The sequence below is a fragment of the Erithacus rubecula genome (genome assembly GCF_903797595.1).
Source record: "Erithacus rubecula genome assembly, chromosome: 3".
In the NCBI taxonomy this organism is placed as follows: domain Eukaryota; kingdom Metazoa; phylum Chordata; class Aves; order Passeriformes; family Muscicapidae; genus Erithacus; species Erithacus rubecula.
Window position 1 is genome coordinate 68,826,515 of NC_136689.1, and position 20,774 is coordinate 68,847,288.

At 40.1% G+C, this 20,774-nt stretch overlaps 1 protein-coding gene across 1 annotated transcript in view; it reads right to left on the reverse strand.

The window, feature by feature from the left end:
- CDH20 (cadherin 20) overlaps nucleotides 1-20,774 on the reverse strand; it is a 117,221-nt gene that overhangs the window by 33,028 nt on the left and 63,419 nt on the right. Inside the window, 1 exon segment of the mRNA XM_079302451.1 lies at nucleotides 4,100-4,467. Coding sequence (XP_079158577.1) covers nucleotides 4,100-4,342 — 243 coding nt within the window. The 5' untranslated portion in view covers nucleotides 4,343-4,467.

Here is a 20,774-nt window from a genome sequence, read left to right on the forward strand (position 1 = left end):
TATTATAGCTTTTCAAATTGATTCAGAACCACTAAGCTACACCTTGGGCATTTGTTTCAGTGCATTAGTGCATCAGTGAAAGAATGCAGCTGCTGAGACAGATACAGATGTTAGACCTGACTGGGGAATTAGAGCTGGGCCTGATGGAAGAAAATGTGTTTTGGAACACCAACAAATCCTCATTAAATAAGGAAAAGAAAAAAAAGAAAAAGAGAAATAGGAAGTCAAAGTCAAGTTAGAAGTCAAAAGCCAAAAATTAAACAGAAAAGAAAAACAAAAAAGAAGTGAAACAAGGAAAAAAATGGAAAAGGGAAAAGGAACAGGAATAGGAACAGGAACAGGAAAGAATAAAGAAGAAGGGAGGAAAAAGAGAAAAAGGAAAAGAGAAAGAAAAAAGAAGTATTTTTGAAATAGCAGTAGGTGTTGTGGAATTTTCAGAATACTTAGAAGCAAATAATGAATCAAACTCATGGGTTAAATTACACCTTCTGTCCAAAGTCCTATTTGGAATAAATGCAGTTGTGAAGGGAGGCAAACAAGGCATGAACATGGCATGCTATTAGAATTTGGGAGTACAAGAGGATCTCTGTCTAACTGTGATTTGTTACAAACATTGGGTCTCAAGCAAGACCAGGCACTAAGAAATGCTAGCAGCACTTTTGCAGCTTCTTGTATAACCTGCTCTTTCTAGACAAAGCAAAAAAGAGTATAAAAGACATACCACTGCCAGACTGCAATAAATCTGAAAGAATTTGGTGTCTGGAGGGACTGAAGCTCTCACCAAACCTAATATCAGGATGCTGTAGTTTGGAGTGTCAAAGTCACTGTGTTGGAAAAGTGATCTAGTTTTAAGTTGGCTCCGTTTTATGGGTGGTGCAATAAATTGTGCTGCCATGTGGTTGATACAGAGTAGGAGGAATTAATTTGTACTTTCTCCTCCATATTAAGGAATGGATTATTGGAAGAATAAAGCTGATAATTCCTGAGAAATTTTTAACTGTGTCAACCCGCGTTGCTTCTTTTGATGAGAGGAGTACAAAAAAAAAAAAAGGATTTTACGTCTGCATTGGATTGACACATTTCCTGGCAAAGGGCATGTGGAAGAGAGTAGTGCTGCAGTGAGCAGCTCAGGGGAGAACCCACAGAGTTCTGCTAACCAGTCTGTGACACCATCCTTGATGTGCTTCTCCCTTCTCTGCTTCCAGGGAGGTAGCACCTGCAGGGGATTTTTATAAGGATGCATGAGTGAGTGTGGCTGATGTACATTGATAGTCTGTGAAGAGGTTGCATATTATTCATTAATTCAGCTGCTATGATTCAAATGCTTCATTGAAACAGGGGTAGGGACTCTCCAATATGGCAAAATGGTGAAGTGTGTCCCCAGTTCAATTACTGACAGAGTGTAGGCTGCTCATTGAATGTGGAAAATCCTGCTGTAGCAAATGAAGGGGTTTTTGTTTCCCTGGTTCACCCTATTAGCCAATAATGACCACCTCTAGGAAAACTGAAGCCTTGTATTTGTCTGTGACAGGACCAGGAACCCTCTGAAGCTGAAGTACTTTAAATCACTATCATGAGCACTGGAGAAAAGCAAAAATTGCACTGACTTCACATCAGGAAGTTTCTTGTCATTTCCCTGTCCCATAATGTTTTGCACCTTGCCTTAACAGCTGTCTAGGAACTTAACACGAATCATAACAGCCTTGGAAATCATATTAAGCTAGCCTGGACCTATGGTTCAAGTCAGGGTGCTTTTTTGGGTGCTCCAGTCGTGCAGACCCAGCCAGAACCAGCTGTACAGCTGGCTCCTTGCTGTGCATTCTTTCTCCTTCTGCCAGGGGCTCGGAGAGAGCAGATGGATGAAAGCAAGGCTGGCTGTGAGGACGTTTGGGATGTTGTGGGTGGTATCAGTTAGGAGAGGCCCTGCCGGGCTGGTGTGGGACCAGGGCTGGTGTGGAGGGCTGGTTGAGCAGCCAGCAGCAGACTGAAGCCCTGTTGCACCTCTGCCCCACTCAGAGCGAGCCTTTACAGAGCTATTTCTGAGCCAGCCTGGGGTGACTTGGGCTGCCAGAACGATTAATTCACCCCACGGTCTATTCCCTGCTGACCCCTTTCCTAAGGATCCGCTGTGAGCTGAGGGAGGCGCTGCCTCTCGGGAGTGCCTGTGCCTCGGGCCGGGTGAGCGAGGGAAGCCTTTCCCTCAGGGAGCCCCCAGCCATCACCACCGCTGGCCATGGAAGCCCTGGGCCCCACAGGCCCTTCCTGGAGCATAGCTCCCTGCCGAGTTTGGAGCCATTCCGGGGGATCCAGCCGTGTCAGCTCAGCAGTGCGTGGGACTAATTGGCCCTGTTAACTATGGGAGGTGATTAGCCCCAGTGGAGCACAGCCAGCGCCCAGGCAGCCTTGGAAAAGCGCCCTGACGGCTTTGGAGCCATGAGGAGCCATGTCCCTGCCCTGGGCACAGCTGAGTGTGGCAGGCTCAGGAGTGCTGCTGACTGTGCCCAGTGTGTGCGCTCCTAACCACACCATCAGCACTGAAACATGAGCTGCTTCCTCCCCATACTTGTTCTACCTACGTTTGGCTCATGAGTGGATGCCTGAAGTCATTTCAGATGTAACTGAGAATGTGAAATAATAAGCCTGGCCCTTGCTCCAAAGCTGGGAATTGCCTGAAAACAAATATTAATTTCTTTAATCAATAGAGATATCAAGAGCTGGAAAGCTACGTGCACAGATGAATGAAGACTAATGAGGTCTCATCTGGAGGCAATCACTAGTAATGCCATTGCTGTGGGAGGAAGGAGAGCATATCTTGCCGTCAGTCATGCAGGGATAAATCAGGAGGAGGTCTTCTAAAGCCCGTGGATTCATTTTGATTTATATTGGTGTGACTGAGAACACAGTTTAGCTCTATAGGGATGTAGAATGATAAATATGAGTCCAAACTGGGCCTCTGGATATGTAATTTTTTTTTTTTTTCCTGGAGACGCATAGCTTGTAAGGAGAAACGGAGCCTATATCAGATAAAAAAAAGCAATGAAATGTGAAGGAATTCTATTCTGACATCCTTTCTAAGTTATTTTTCATATATACCTATGTGTAGTCTCCACTTGTCATAGCTGCATCTGATATTCTAGGCACGTAAAAACTTGATTGTATTGTTCAAACACCTAAGCACATTAACTCTCCATATTTTTGTCCAGATTTGTCACCTTGGTGTAAAATAGAAGCAATGGATGCTGACCGTAAAACATTGAATAACAGGGTCAATACAGGGTCAGTGATTCAGGGTCTTTAAAAACAAAAAAAGGAGGATGGTTACAGTGAGACAGATTGTGACAGTAGATGTCACTGGATGGATTTCCATCAGCTTCTTCCTCAAAGAGACACAGAAAAGTAAATGTAAAATGATACCAAGTACAGGTATAAGATGAGCTCAGGAATACATTTTACATATATCTGTACTGATGGGTAGGTTCTTGGGGTATAAGGGATCCAAAAATAGGACCCTTCATAGTTGGAGTTAATGAGGTGTCCATCTACCCTTCTAGATCTGGATCGGCTTCTCTGTAGTCCACAAAATTAACCTGCAGTCAAGATGTGGTAAGCCAGAAGATACGACTCTGAAGATTTGCAGAAAACAAAACCTGAAATGTCAGTTTTCAAGGGAAACTGGCTATTTAATTTGATTTTGAAGTCAGCTTCTAGCTGACTTGTTCATGGACAGAAGCATGATCACAAACTCTTCCTTTCTTTCCTAATCCTTATATGTCAATATAACCTTGCTTTGCCTTGACATTGTAGGAGTCCCTGGAAAGAACACTGCAGATTTTCTAACACTACCTCAAATTGCAGATGATGATTGATGCAGCAGATCTCTCTGAAATAGGCAAATATATTGACAACCCCTTGAAACAGAAATTCTTCCCAAACAAAGGTGACATGGGGCAAAAGCTCTTGGGAGCAGAAGTGAAATTAATGCAGATGAAGTCACTGCCAGAAAGAAGGCAAAGGCACTTGAGGAAACATTCCACATTTCCCACAGTCTGCAGATAACAGATGGATGCACTCTTAGACATTCTCCCTCTGTGGGCCTTACCTTTCCAACGTAGAGAGGGTCAGTTCCTGTGTATTCCTCCAGAACAAAAAACTGGTTCCACACCCAGCTCCTCTTCATACGCTGATGCAGCTTGTCTGACAGGTTATCTTCTTGCCCTTCAGTGAGGGGCCTGGCACTTCCTAACAGCACAGGTGTAGTAAGGTCCATCAGTCCCCAAAAATACAAGGAGACACCAAGTCCAAACAAGTTCTTTGCATTGCTCATTCTACCTGAAGTCCACATCCGTATACTAGGACTGATTTAAAAGTCCAAACACAGTTACTTGGGTCCCTTGAGAAAAAGGAAGGTCCTCTGTGTAGTCCTTTGAAATGTCCAGGAGAGATTCTGGTTCTCAGAAATGCAGTATCCTGTAAAGTTAAAGGAAATTCATAAGAGGATGCCTTTTTCCTCAAGGCAAATGAGTTTTCTCCACAGGCAGATATGCTATAAAGTATTTAATCCATATAAAAATGTATGATCAGGATGCACACCTTTTGAAAACAGAAATACTATTACCATATAAGCTGCAGACACGGAGCCTTAGGTACAAGTAACATCAGGGTTTAGTCAATAAGCACGAGTTCTCTACTCTGCTAATTTAGCTGTAGGGTTGCTTTATGATATTGATTGGCATGAGTTAAGTGCACACTCTTTAGAAATATTTATGACCAAAAGCCCTTAGAGAATATTTAAAAACAGTTCAATCTGGAAAATTATCATAGCTGGAGAACAATATTTGGCAATCATATTTATGTTTGGAAACTATGCCATTGTCATTACACACATGTCCATGCACACGTCTACATAAATACAGATATTATTGCTATATTGCAAACCTTGAGTATAATTTCTAGAAGCTCCAACTTATTTCTTGTTTTAATTATTCTTTAAGCCTCTCTGCAGCTTGAATTCAGGTTTCACACTCTGTTGCCTCCTCTCTGAGGAGCTGATTGCTGCTACAAATGGAACATTTCTAGATTTTGAATGGCCAGTTAGTTATTTTATAATCCACAAAATGTTTCACAGTGCTGATGGCCACATACTGTATGTCCAAACAAGTCATGCTAACCAGTTTAGGCAAAGGAATGCTGACCTCTATCAGAGGACATTTTCTCATGAGTCTAGGGTCTTTTGTTGTCATAAAGTCAGTTTAGGTGGTGAGCTCACTCCAGGCTATGGATTATAGCAAACCTTTCCTTTGCCATTTTGTTGAACTTAATGATCTAGTGCTGCATGCAAGTTACTCTGTTGAGTTACTCCATTCATCCTCTGTTGGTCCAGTATTTTTGCTGTTCCTAAAAATAACACTTCTTTTCTCATGACAAACAGACTAATTAGGAAAGGCGTGTGGAGCTCTGAGTCTTAAGCCAATAGATAGTTCACTCTTCCTTTTACTGCTGTTCTACACTTAGGTGTTTAGGCTAAATTGATTGTTTTATCTTGTGGAAATAAATGTAGCAGGGGATGTCTGTCAAACATTTCCAACTGAAATCCTTGAAAGATTTCAAGATAATAAAAAGGATTTTATACAGGTGTATGACTTAGAGACAGACAATGCAATGTTTTTAACAGAGGAATGGGTTGTAAAGTCCCCAGCATCAAGGCTGGTACAGCTGGAGAACTGGGTACACTTAGAAACCTACTGAAACTGAAATACAAAAATTAATCCAAAAGTTGGCTGAAATGTGAAAACAGCAGTGTGTCTGGAAGTAATGTCCACAATGGGAGTAGAGACAAAATGATCATCTAAGACTAATTTCTACACAAAATAATATTTCCAAGTATAAAGTCCAGAAGTAGGACCAAACAGTGCTGCTAGCCTATAGAGCTGTGAAGTGTAGCAAACTAATGAGTCCTGTACCTTGAAAAAGTTAACAACCTAAGCCTGAATAGATACAACAAAGAAAGTCAAAACTATAAGCACAGAACATAGTAAAATTCTTCTAAGCAGAGCAATGTCCAGAACTGCTGGTTGTTTAGACACTGGCTACATTAAGTGTTTATTGTCTGCAGAGTTGAAGAAGGGGGATTTGCCTAAGCAGTACAAGCCCAGAAAGACCACAGGAATCTCTGCGCATCTGTCACTTTATGAAGAAGTTGGAAGCTGTTTGTGAGAGGCAGGGATGTGGCTCACAGTCCCTGCTGGATGCCCACAGTCAAAGGAGTCCAAGAACTCTGTGTGCAGAGCTTACCTCTCTGTCCTGTGACCCCTTTGCTCCAAACCTCCAATAAAACCTCTGCACTGGGGAAAGCAGGTTGAAGCCCTCCGCACATAAATACTCCCAACATGCTCTTGGCATGTTCTCAACAACAAGTTATTCTTGGCAAAGTCAGGGGGACATTATCTACAACCCATGTTTTGCTGGTGAGTAAATGTGGGGGAGAGCTTCCCACCACCCCCAATATAGTTTGAGGGAGCACACCACTGCCTCTGCCTGCAATGGGAAGAGAAACTGGGTGCAGAATATGATCCAGCAGCTAAGGTCCTACCTGTTCTTGCTTTAAGAAATTCCATCTACTGCACAGATCAGTTGCATTTTTGTTTATGTGGCAAAGAGGTGCTACAACGTGATGGATCAGTTCCTGTGGCAATCAGAATTGTGTTTGTAGGTGAATTCTCAAATCACAAATTCAAAACTAATGGTGCTAGATGTCTCCTGCAATTAAGTTCAGCCATCAAGGATCAACAGTGCTTAGGCAAGGTATCAAGACATTGTTAAATGAACTTGCAGAGTTACCAGTATACCTGTAATGAGGCAATAGCTAAAGAAATCTGATCAACAGGATGTTTTTCATCCACAGGTGCATTAAATCAGCAAGAAGAAAGGTAAGTAAAAGCAGTGAAAAAAGTTCAAGAGGAGTAACATAAATGTTTCCTTCTCTCTGTGAGAACACCTCTTGTCATGTGAATGTGCAGTTCCATGAGGAACCTTTCTTGAAAACACTGTACAACTCACTGGTCCCTGGCAGCAATATCCCTAAGAACATTTCTTATTCCCACTGCAGTCTTATTCTGGGGTATGGCAACTGTCAGGAAACTTGCCATTAAGTAATGTAAAGTCTCATAAAAAGATGTTCCTTCCTTGAGTACCAGCAATTTCCCCATTTAATGCCAGCCCATGGTGGCATGTTCATATATTTTTGTAGAAATGGTAGAAGGCAGTAGTACTGAAGTGGAACAGACTGTTTTTTTCCTTTGTTAATAGCAGAGTTTCTGGTTTCTCATGCCTTTCCAAAAACTATGAGCAAGCAGGCTCAAACTCATTGCATTTTGCTCCTCACCTAAAGGCAAATTGATACCATTAATAACAATGTTTAGTCCACAATGGTTCCTCTCTGAGGCTGAAAGAGAATGAATTTTTTTTTCTGTTTCAGATCCTTTGCTGGTGTTAAAGGGATTAAAAAGACCTTCCTTAACTCCTGGGCTGAGATGCTGCTGATATGTCTGGGTCTCTTTTCCTGCAGCATGACCAACCCCAGGTGTGTACTCTTGGCTTCTGCATCTGCAAGGCCTGCAGGCCAAGGAACACATTTCTCAGCAGCATACAAAGGCACTCATGGATATTTAGGGTTTGAACTGTGTGGTAGCACAAGTGATGGCTGAGCTACAGTTAAAGCCATGGGTAGCTGAATCTCTCAGAGGACCCATGCACATGGCTTCAGCAGCTGAGTGTGATGAATGAGTACAGGGTCACTTCAGCTGTAAACACAGCACTTAGTTAGGATAACAGCCAGATGCTTGGGGTGTATTAGCTTGGTGGGATTCTAGACTTAGATGATCCACAGTGGGTTTTTGCCACAGATGGATGGCTCAGGTTTCAAGGCAGAGTCTGTTCTTTGCAGGCAATCAGGCATAGGAAGGGCTAGTTGGCATTACTGAGTGAGGCAGAACTGAACTTTTAATGTTCCCTTAATGCAAATTGTTTCTTGGAGCCCTTCAAGATGCATTCTTAAGGAAATCTGCAAAGATGGAATGGATGAGCCTCAGCTTGCCATATGAAATATATTACAGAAACAAATGTCATGACTCAGTATGGGGATATGCAAGGAATTTGAAGGGGGTAAAGAGAAAGAGATCTTGTTTTCTGTGTTGAGACACAAAAATTACTGAGCTCAGGAAAACTACATGACCAAAATCTGTGAGATTTCTGCAGAGGGTGCGTAATTTTTCAAGAACAGCTGAAATGTTTCATTTTGTTTCTCAGATTTGTCTACTCCATTGTAAAACATTTAGGTATATCTGTACAGTTTATATACCTGATCCAAAGTGAATGCCTTTTTTGCCCCTGCTTTTGTGATGAATATTTAATTATCAGCTTGGTGGTTTAGGTTACTTTCCTTGCTCTTGCCTTGCAAACATTGCTGAAAATCCTTTTTGTTGTCAACAGTTACAATTATGACTTTTGGCTTCAGAAAGACCCACGAAGATCTGATTGATCTTTGTGCTACTTGTGGACTACATATGGTACAAAGAAGCTACCTAATTGTTCTACACAAAATGAGTGTGCCAATGAAAATACTATTTTCTCTTTTAGCCCATATTGCAAATTAAAGTAGGCATATTCCAAGTGTGAACTATTCTTCATGCTCCAATTCTACAGACATTCCCCCCCACCCCTGCCCAGCACATATTTGTTCTGTCATTAAGTTGTTCTTAATTGAATAGCTAATTCTGTGCAAAGATGAAAAGGAAAATGAAATAACTACCAGAACCAACTTCTGGCATTTATTGCAAGTGACCCTTTTATCTTGTTATTCTGAAGAGAACAAGACTTCCAACAAAGGATAAAAACATTAATAGTTTGGATGACCATATGAGCACCCAGAGAGTTCCACTGGGATTGAAATGTATTGTTCTCAGTACATATTTACATAAATGCCAAGGATTTTATAGTCAAAAAGCTCAGACTTGAAAAGCTTTACTGACATGCTTACTGTACTCATCACAATGAGCAAGTGGTCTCCCAGAAAGTAAAATTAATTGCATGCTTATATTTTTTATGCCTGGTCCTTGCAATGGATTTTGCTGTGTGGACTCAGCACTCTTGTAGAATGCTACAGACCTCAGTGGAACCTGTGCAAGCACATTGCTTGAGCAGAGGCAATTTATTTGGAGGGGATGTATTACACTGAGAAAGTGGGGAAGAGAGACAACCAGCTTTAAACTCTCCCTTCCATTTTCTCTGTATGTGGATACACAAATACATGTGACACTTCTTAAGTAAATGTTTCAAATATGTTTCTTAGCAGCATGTACACTGCACTATGAATATGCTAAGGAAAATGATTTCTGTGTTTAATGACATATTTAAAGATTTTTCCCACAGTATTTTGCAAAAGAAATTTAAAATATTGGTAATGACCACTGTAAGAAGAAATTAAATTTGACTGAAAGGACTTATTCAAATGAACTATTTACTTTGTTCCTTGAGTTTCTCAATTTTGATATTTTAAACCAAGGTGGAGGTAGGAATACTGTGCAGTTTTTTACCCACCATGAAATGGATTATTCTTTTATGTTTTCACAGATTAGTTCATAGGGCTCCTGTACCCTCATTTGCTGCTTTGATATAAGACACCTCTGCAAGAAGCCCACAGGAATACCAGTCAGTAAGCAGCTGTAGGCTCTATTCTGCACTGGACATACCACCACACACCAGGAATGGAGTCTCTGATGATCCATAAACTAAGCGTTCTTAAGAAATTAATGCCATAGTTGTCTCCTTTTCAGCCCTAGTGAGATTTTATCTTGGACTGTTGTTTCCAGTTCTGGGCTCCTCAGTACAAGAGAGACATGGAGCTCCTGGAGCAGGTCCAGCAGAGGGCAATCAAGATGATCAAAAGCATCTCTTTTACCAGGAAAGGCTGAGAGAGCTAGGCCTGCTCAGTCTCAAGAAGGACTGAGAGGACCTCATCAATGTCTATAAGTATCTGAAGGGAGGATGTCAAGAGAATGGGTCCAGGTTCTGCTCAGTGGTGCTGTGCAATAGGTGGCAGTGGGCAGAAACTGATGCACAGGAAATTCCACCTGAACACGAGGAGGAACTTCTTTACTGTGCAGATGACTGAGCACTGGAACAGACTTCCCAGAGAAGTTGTGGAGTCTCCCTCACTGGTGATATGCAAGAAATGTCTGGTCACAATTTTGTGCCATGTGCTCTAGGATGACTGCTGGAGCAGATGACCCACTGTGGTCCCTTCTGACCTGAGTGATTCTATGATTCTGTGATTATATTTTAGAAATCCTAATGCTTGCAGTACCTAAGTTAGTTATCTCTAAACAGCCTGCATAATTATAGTCCTAAATATTTCTGTACTGCTTCCAGAATTTCCTATCTCTGGCCCAGAACAGTCCTACTGTTACTGTTACCTGTTGTTACACTTTCTGGGCGAGTTTAAGTTAAAAGGAGAAATCTAGAGACACTCGTTACTTTTCTGGAAAACAGACTAGGCCTAAACATGTATTTTTACTTTTACTTCACTTTATTAAGTTCTTCAAAAATACAATGAAACTTGACAATGTACCATATGGTGCATAAACATTAACTCCAAATACAATCCATTGTCATAAAATCACATTTGCAGACTAGTCAACAATCTCTCCTGGGACACATCAGTGAACTCATTTTACTCAAGATCTGAAGTCCTTCAAAGCTTTGGAGTGTCTGCACAGTGAAAAATCCCACAGAACGACAGAGGGAGTCCCACTGTATAAATTCCAGCCCTATGGTTATAGATGCAGAAAAAGATCAAAAAGAATGAAAGACACACACAATCACAAAGTAAACATTTCCAAATAGAATTATGCTGATAACGTGCATCAGGGGAAGATTTGATTCCCAGCTCTTACTCAGTGTGAGGCACTGTAAGTACTACTGTAAAGAGCAGTACAGCACTACAGGATGGTTTCTAAAGTTCCATGTGTGTCTAACTCTGCTGAAGTCAACTTCAACAGGAACTAAGTGTAGCATTGCAAATACACTGCAAAATTCAAATAAATTTCAGATAAAACAACCCCTCTTTCATCAAGGATGTGCAAAGATACACAAAACCTATGAAAATCATACTAATTATGCTTTCATTATTAAGCAAAAATTCCTTTTAATTCTCACATCCTGACTATTTCTGCCATGCTGTCAAAAACCTTGTACAAATAACTCTAAATTGTGAATTGATGTTCATATAAAGTAGCACATATGATGATAAAGATGATTTTTTAAAAGAAACATAAAGGCCTTCCTCTCCTCAAAGTGTAACCTTTCTTTGCAGCTGTACCAGCAGCCTTTTGCTCAGACTTGTCTCAAGGCTCCTGAGCAATACAGGCATCTGCCATTCATCTGCTATGGGATAGAACCTGTTCCTATTGCACACCTGGAATGTATTTTGAACCTGAGGTGTGCCTGTCTGTGCTGCATGGTGGCTTCTGTAGCAGATCATGTTCTTTAGCTATAAAACATTACATTTTGTGTGTGACACAATATGACATATTTCCATGTAGCAGTGAAAAATGGTCTCTTTCTTATCCCACAGCTGCTGGATAGTTGACAAGGCTCTCTGATAACCCCAAATGCCAAAGGCAGAAAAGGTATTATCTCCTATCTGGTGGCAGATATGAGAAGCAGCTGTCTGCCTGCAGCAGGTAAAGGTAATATTTATTCCCGTGCATGAAGATCAAAACCAATGATTGGGAAGGGCCTATGTGCTGTTGCTGGTGAAGAGTACTTCCTAGTTTCATTGTGACTGTGTTCCTTGTTAATTTGGCATTTCATACAGCATTTTGTCAAACGAGAAATGGACCCCAACACATTTCCAAGAGGAAATGTTGAAGATGAAGTGAATGGGTTTTCTTTTCCTAACAAGAAATCAATATTTTGCCATCTCATAATTACTGCATGCACCCACTGGCACTTAGTGGGTAGTGGGCTTTTCTGTTGTTGTTTTTTGTTTGTCTGTTTGTGGTTTTTTATTGTTGTTGCTGTTGTTGTTATTTTATTGTGTCTTTTCATAGGGAAAATTAACTTAGAAAGTGGCTTAAGGTATTCTAAAGGTGAAAATCTTTTCTCTATTTCATGTTTCTTGACTCTGATGTTGTTCAGCATTACAACACTGGCACCTGCACCTCCCTGATCTCATTGATTGCCTTGTCTGAGCATGAGGACATATGCTACTAACCAACAACTTTCAAATCATCTCCTAGCTACAGTATATGAAACCAAACTAGCAAAAGAAAAAAAAGTCTTACAGCCTCCATCTCTGCCTGAAATACTGGAGCCTACCTTGTTTTTATCATCTACCTTCAAAGTATTTCTAGAAATACAGAATACGAGTGCTTAGTCTTCACAGGACACTTTCAAGCTGAAAGAATAAAGTATGAAACAATAAATATGTGCTGACCTCATTTATCCCAGTTCTAAGACAGCAAGCAAAAGGTTCATAAAGCCTGAAAAACAGCCTCACATGCTTTGCATGCCAGCCTCTAGGTTTTGCTCTTCAAACTCAACTGTTGCAGTTTCCACAGAGAGTGCATGTAATGTATTATCTAATTGTCCTCTATAAATGTGACATGCTCTAACAACACCAATCCCTCACAAAGAAGTATGTACTATATATTTTCCATCTTCTTAATAATCCACTGTTGGGACATGTTTCCAGCGTTCCCAGTGCCTCCCATTTCATAAAATGAGTATCCTAAATGAAGCAGTTCCTCTGCCTGGATTGCTTAATGGCTAAGAAGAACTAGCATTTACTAGAATATAAGGGATTTTTTTGTCTTGCTGGCAAACTCTTAGCTTGTCAGTTTGTTACAGGTGAATCGTTCAGAGAAGACTCCAAAACCCTGTGCTCCATCTGTTTTAGTATTCAGTTTGTAATGGTGATGTAATAGCAGCTTTTGTAAGAGCTGAGGTATTCTTGGCCAAAATTCCCATCCTTACATTATCTGCTGTGAGCCATCTGGTTGCTGTCCTTCAGAGGCAAGAGCCTTCTGCAGCTGTTTTGAGTCTGATTTCCCAAAGAAATGAGTTTATGTAGTGATATAATTGCACTGATATTCTACTGGCATTGTGAAAGTCAGAGACCCCAAGGATTACCGTGTTTCATAGAATCATAGAACCATTAATGTTGGAAAAGACCCTAAGATCATTGAGTCCAACTGTTTGCCCATCATTTCTGCTGCTGCCTGGGGATTAGCAGGTTTATTAGAGAAGGGAGAACCAGGTTACCTTTCCCATCCACTGAGGAAAGTAGGGGCAGTTATACAATCTCTTTCACTAAGGGATCATCTTGCATGCAGTTCTGGAATAGTAACTGAGGTATTTTAGCAGATGTAAGGAGCTGAAATTATTGTGTATGAAGGAAGAGATATGAGGGAAAGACAGCCATAATAAACCAGGCTTTGTAGCTCTTTTTGTCTTTACTTGTTTGTTAAAAGTCTTAGAGAAAAAAATTATTTCCATATAAATTCTAGGGGCCTTCCCACTGATCTAAAATCTCTTCAGTGATCCAGTAGAGCACAGCAGTGCAAAATATGGACCTGAAAGTAAGGTATATCTTCCATTCACTGTTACTGGTGGTCACTAATAGGTCATTTGGTGTCTCTTTAATATTTAGGCACACCTTCTCTTTAGTCAGGGAGATATTGGTGGTGTACAAAGAACTGATGACCCAGAACACAGCACATGAACACGGAGAAACCCTACAAGCAGCAACTGCAGGGTCATCAAGGCCCCTTTCTCCCACTGCTGGCAGCCACTTCATGTAACCCCTCAAATAATTTGAAGATCCTTTCTTAGATCTGTTGGTGTGCTTCAGCAAAAAAATTCTTATGTACTTTCTAAATATATTCCTTCTTACTTACGGATCTGCATTTTTATCAGCATGTTCTGTGCCACAATCTTTTGAGATACCAGGATGGGCTTGTCAAACTAGATCTCTGCTCTAGTGTTGAGATTTTTGCCCTTGGAAGTCGCCAGTAGCTGGTACTTCCACATAGTTAAGCTCTGTCTTCACATGCTTGGGAAGAGATACTTCAGAAATGAAAAAATTCTGACAAAAGAAACTTGACATCAGCTGTGATATTATCTGTGACTAATAGCAGCAAGGAGTATTACACCAGGAGGCTGGAAAGATGGTACATCCCAAGTGCAAATGCTGTGTTCTTCTAGTCTGACACAAGTGAAATCCTAATGAGAAAACATGTAAGACAAGGAGAAGTGGTATTTTTCTTGGATATTGAACTACAAATTGCTGGAAAAATGCATATGATGTGAAAGTACGCATGCATACTTAAATAATTTGCCTGAAAGATTGTTAAACAAGGAAATTTTGCTTCAAGTCAAAGCTGAAAGCTACACACTTGCTGTAATTTGTTTCTTCCTCCTTGTTGGGGAATCTTATTAATTAAATATTTTGTATTTGATGTTTCAGAGAGGGGAAGAAGAAGTGGAAAATAAAGAACAATGGGAATAAGCACCAGTGCTCAATGTTGAGGTCAATAATGTGAAACTGCTTGATACATAATCTTTAGTTAACCATAAAAAATAAGACTGTACTGCTGTGAGATGATAGAAATGGTGAGAACAATTCCTTGCTGACCCTTGTAATCAGTTTATGCACTGAAGCGTGAGTTTTGATTTCTTCCTTTTGACTGAAGAATCGTTTTTTTCTCTTTAAAAAATATTGCAGTAGAAATACTACCTTCAGTTTCTCCCACATTTTCAGCCTTTTTCTGAAACTTTTCAGCTTCTCTTTTAAATTTGGGGGAAGCATGAAGAAATAGATAGATCCATTTTTACTTCATCAACTTCATCTTAGCCAAAAGACAGGTACAGTGCCCAGTGAAAATTGATGGGATATTATATATTATGTTCTGTCTTCTCTCAAGTCATATAACCTACATTTTTGAAATCTCTTGTAAAATTAATCAGTCCACACTGAATTTTCCCTCAGGTACTTCAGAAACCAGCTAAAGCAATAGACAAAATTAGCGAATACCTTAATGTGATTACAGAAGATAAGTGAGTTCCTAGAGGATTGGCAGAGAAAAACTATTATACCTATATTTAAGGAGAAAGGAGCAGTGGGGAAGAGGAACTAGTGAATTACAGAACCTTCATTATAGCTTTAAAATGTGGAAAGTTACTGGAACCAACAACCAAATTTTCAGCATCTAGAGGATAATAAGGTGCTAGAGAATAGCAAACATGTATTTATGAAGAACAAGTTGACAATAAAACCAGCCTGATTTTCCTCTCTGGTTCAGATAACTGGCCTAGCCTATGTGAAATGAGAGAAACGCACTACATCCTGACCTTTGTAAAATGTTTCCCACAACTCCACAACTCATTGTCAAAGGCAGCATAGGGCAGGAAGACCCAGGTGAAATGACAGTGACAGGCTGGAAAACAACCTGAAGAACCACTGTCAGCATCTCTGTGTTAAACTGAGAGTCAGCATCAAGTGGTCCTGCAGGATTTTGCTTCATGACCAGAACACTGATTGGTTATGCTAACAGTTACGAAATGTGGGAAGGACATCAGGCTGGGAGATTTTGAAAGCACTGGGAAGACGGGGGTAGAATTCAAAATGATCTTGGTAAACTGGACAAATGTTTGGAAATCAATACCAGAAAATTCAATAAGGACAAGAGAAAAACACAAGCCTTGGAACAGCAAAATCAAGTGCCCAGGCACAGAGAGGTGAGTAACAGCCTATGAGTCAGCATTGTAGGAAAGGAGATGATCACAAAATGAATAAGAGCCAACAGAATTGCATGGGTTGTTCCAAAGGACGAAAATGCCACTGTGTACTTTGTCCACAGGATGCTGGGCAGGCTGCTTGTGTCACATCTGTGGAGCATTTTTACTAGCAACCTCAGCATAAAAAAGCAGCACCTCACAGCTGGAAAGGAGACATGGACAGACTCCCAAACTGCTGCCAAGAAAACAGCAAGAAATTTTAGCAGAGGTCTAGAAAAACACAGGACTGGTAAAAAGGTTAAAAATTTGTATTTTCTAAGTCTGGAGAAACAAGATTTGAGTGAGGGCGTAAAAAGAGATTTTTATAAAAGTAATGCTTATTAACAGATATAATAAGAAGAGTGAAATAGGCCTACTTTGAAGCAAGAGGAATTTAGGTTACAAGGAAGCCAAACCTGTAAGATGGGTAGAAATTGGAATGGTGACTGATAGAAATGGTGAAATATCATTTTTTTTTTTAGCTTTTAAGAAAAGGGGCTTGAGAGTAATCTTGGAAGTTGTTCAGGTGATCTTTGATCTTGCATCAGAAACAAAAGACAGAAGTAATTTTAAAAAGTCCTACACTTCTATAACCCTGAAATGCAAATAAAAATCACATCCTATAATGTAAAATAAAAGGTCTGAGGACTCATTATGTCTAATCTACTCTATCACTTCTTTGGGTCTTTCTACCTCTTTGTCTCCTCCTCTGCTAGGTTGAATCCACATGTTCCAATTGTGTTTAGTGCATAAGTACTCAAAAAAACCAGCTGATTGTACTGTGTGGTAGAGAGAAACCTCATCAGGCATGGATAATAGGGTTATGTGAACATACCAAATGAATCCTGGAATGATCAGTGTCTCTCATGATAATTAGGAAAAAAGATGAAGAAAAAAAATCCCTCATGCTTTTCTTGATCATCATAAGAAACGGATCTTTCCAGGAAAGAGATGATCAGAAGGTGTTTGTCCAGGATTGCCATTCTGTGGGGCTAATGGGGAATAAAGCATTCACTCCACCTGTACTTTGTTTGGTCTGGAGGGTCCCCACTTCTGTAACAGCATTAATTTCATGACAGACAAATCAGATCCAGAGCTTTGTATGCTCAAATGGTGTTTCTTTTAGACTATCCTGTCAAGCAGGAGGTACAAGCAGGAGGTTGTACCCTTGATCCCAGCATAAGGACTTTTGTGTTGCAAGCTACTCTGTAATCTCCCTAACCACACTGAAGTGCTGCCTTACTTCATAAAATGACCATCAAATGATGTTCTATTGATTCAGAAGGGATTCTGATTCACACTCAGATTCTGCATGTGCTAATTGATACTTTATTAAAGTCTAAGTTAGCATACAAAAGTGCTAACTAGGCCAAACTCCCCACAGCTTTGTAAAAGACCATTATTCCCCATTGCCTTTTAAATCCCGATATGAGAAGATAAGGACTATCTACTCATTTTTCTCATTGATTCCCACCTCTGAGAATAGGTTCACAGTCCATATATCCAAGCAAAAATAATTAACTGACCCCTCCTATTAAGTACAATGTATTTTCAATAAAACAAAGTTCACGTGCTAGTGACTCCATCCTAGCTTGCTGTACAGCATCACGGGGCACAGCAAGAAATGCTTCTTTGCTTTAGGTGGTTAACATACAAAAGAGACTCTAGGTATCTCTGCCTTTTAAAAATTGATTGATGCATTCGGTAAGAGTACAAATGTTCTTTGTCATCTCTTCTAAACTCACTTTTCTGTTTATTTAAATCCACTTGAAGCTGACATTGATTGTCTTACTTTTGGCCTATGTCTTACAGTGATGCTCTCTACATCACTGCATTTGATCTTGGTCTTGCCATGTTTCCATGTGAAGGGTTTCAATATGTACAGGAGCCAAAATTCCCTCCCCAACCAATTTTTTTTTTTCCCCAAAAAAGCTTCTGTCCAGGTCTCTACATTTTTACAGACTTTGCTCAGGGTAAATCCTACTTGCTTGGCTCATTTGCACCTCCCAGGGTACTTCAGTAAAAATATTCAGTAGAGCCATGAAGATATGACCTATAGTTCTGCAGAGGCATTTAAAAGACATAAAAAAATTACAACACCTACTTATATACTTTGTAGGTACACCTGTAGGATTTGCATTGAAATGGCAGAATTAAATGCCTGTATTATATCATTAGCCTATTAATTGTCTCATTATCAACAATGAATAATGGCAGGCACAAAATATGTCTGAAGAAACTAAAATTTTATTCAGATACTATTTATACTACTGTGACATTCCTGGGGATGGATGTGCAATATAAATTCATAGTATTACCTGTCAAAAATCTATCACCTCTTCTCCAGCCCCTAGAATATCTTTCCTTCAAGAAATATTCTTCTTGCCAATCGCATGATAATAAGCAAAATGCAGCCTAAATGAGATTTTCTACTTTTTAGTGCCAGAATGATCTCCAATTCCATAATATAAGGGGACTGAGTTTCTAAATATTTCACTGAAGTAGAATTAAATAGTATCATATAATGCTATATAATATAGTATAAAGTGATATAATATAATGAAATATAATATGACACGTATGGAAAGCACAGTGTCCATTTTACCTAGCAGATATGTCATGCTTATGAAATTGCATCACTTGATAATACCAGGAAGGGCAAACCCAAGATGCATTCAGCTCACGTCCTTAAGTGCTTGGACAGCTCTAAGGCAGGGGCATATGAAACACCTTTAAATCCACAGTTTGTGATGCACTGAAGAAATGATCAGATTTTATTAAGTCAGATGCTGATAATTTCTAGTTAAATATTGAAGGTAGAGTAATAAACCAGTGAATGTGATTGACTTGGGAAGCCTCAGCAAACAGCTGCATTTTTAGAGGATTTAAATAGCGAAGTGGTACCTTACAAAACTGATATAGAGAGAGCATTGCAGTGTGCTGGAGTGACACAGAGAAGTGGGGAACTGGGCCACCCAGTTCTGCACACAGGCAGCCTCGAGCACCACCAGCAAAGGCTGAAGCAAAATCCTTCCTGCATACTTGTTGAGCCGTGGTTTGTCCACTGCACCCAGTCTGCCTGCCTGCACTTCCCACCCATTCCAGCTGGCAGAGACCATACCTGGGATCCCAGCCTTGAGAAGCCCCTACAGATGGCTCTGGGCAACCAGTGGGTGCCTGGCTTGCACCCTCTCCAGGCATTCTGAAATGGGAGATGAAATATCCCATAGTGCTGTCCTGGACGGAAGCTCTGCACAGCTTGTACACCAAAAATCAGGCAGAAGAAAATCTCTGTCCCATGGCTTGCAGAATCTCTTCTTGCTCTGGTCTAGAGAGATCTCAGGCAACCCCTGCTAGAGTGCCACCCCACTGAGGATTTTAACAGGCATTTACCTGTCTTTGCAGCCTTTTTTTTTTTTTTTTTTTTTTTTTTCAAAAGGAGGAGTTTAATGGTAATCTTCACACAACATTAATTTCAGAGAGTGGACTCTGTAGCAGTGGTTCCTGGTCATTTTGCTATGAAGAAAAATGGAATCAACAAGAAAAATGTGAACAATGTTACTTGGAAAAAAATATGCCAAGGCAAATAAAACTTTTGATTTTTGGTTTAATATTCATTCAGTATTTCAAGAAAAAACATAGCGTCTGTCCAACACTATTAATTAGCGTGAGCTTCATTCACTGTAACTCTTCTTTCTCTTCAAAGAAACACATACATTGTTATATAGCCCCATTTTGTTTTCCCACAAGGCCCATTTCAAAACAGCTTGTGTTGTTTCTGATGCAATACTATATCAATCTGATTATATTGTACATAATAAAATATGCCCTCAGACAGAGCACTGCATGGATTTTTATTTAGAAGGACACCTTTGATGTTGTGTGAACTAGGAAATTTTAAAATTCTACTGAAATAAAAATGAAATTCTGTGTCACTGTAATCAATCTTGATCCACTTTAGAAGTCTGGGCTCTTCATAAGTGCCAGTCTAATCTACTCCCAAATATAAGCTTCCAACTAGACAGTTAAGACATGCAGATTAAGCTGTTTGAACAGGAATTTTCTGAAAGTACAAATAGAAATGTATGTGCCTAATGCCTATTTTAGAAATCATCTTTTCAATTAGAAGAGTTTTACAACTAGTGTAAGAATAATTTGTCCATGTCACTGTCACTTTCTGGTGATGCCCAGGTCTAAACTTCCAGTCTCCTTGAACAGACTATGAGGAGCAAACAATGGAATTATTCCAAACCTCTAACATGGATACCAGTGAGCACAGCAGACAGCTGCTGAATATTTCTGAAATACTGTCTCAAACAGTTTGTCCATATATGAGAGAACATAGCATATTAATTGTTTCTTACCAACACAAAAATTACAAAGCTTTTCAAATCTTTCCTGGTTTTGAGCAATACACTGCATACAGCAGGAAGTAAAAGAGAAATTGCACTTTATGCCACAGAGAAAGAGTAATATTACAACATACCTTCCACTATGTTTGCATTTCTCTGTTCTGTCATTTGCTACTGCAGCTCACTTTACACACTGCATTTCTCTTGTACTCTTCCAGGCAATGCATGCAACAGGTTGCCTCAGGTCTGCCCTCTTTTTAACATAACCCACTCCAAAGAACAAGTCTGTACTACAGCATGCAGCAACTTTCAGGAAAAAGAAAAGACATCATCACAAACCAATCAGACGCTCTTTGTCTGACGATCTAGCCTCTTTCTCAACTGATGCACCAGCGTGTGAATGGGACCAGTAACCCAGGAGGTGAGTTATACAGACACCATTCACTGGAAAGGGTGCCTGGAGAACATAAGCTACATGAGTGGACAGTGGAAACAATAGCAAACGTTTCGTGTTGAGGTGGCTGGGGATGAATAATGCATGTGCTGGGGAAACAGTTGCCCCATTCTGGTGTGGAGGGCATGGAAATT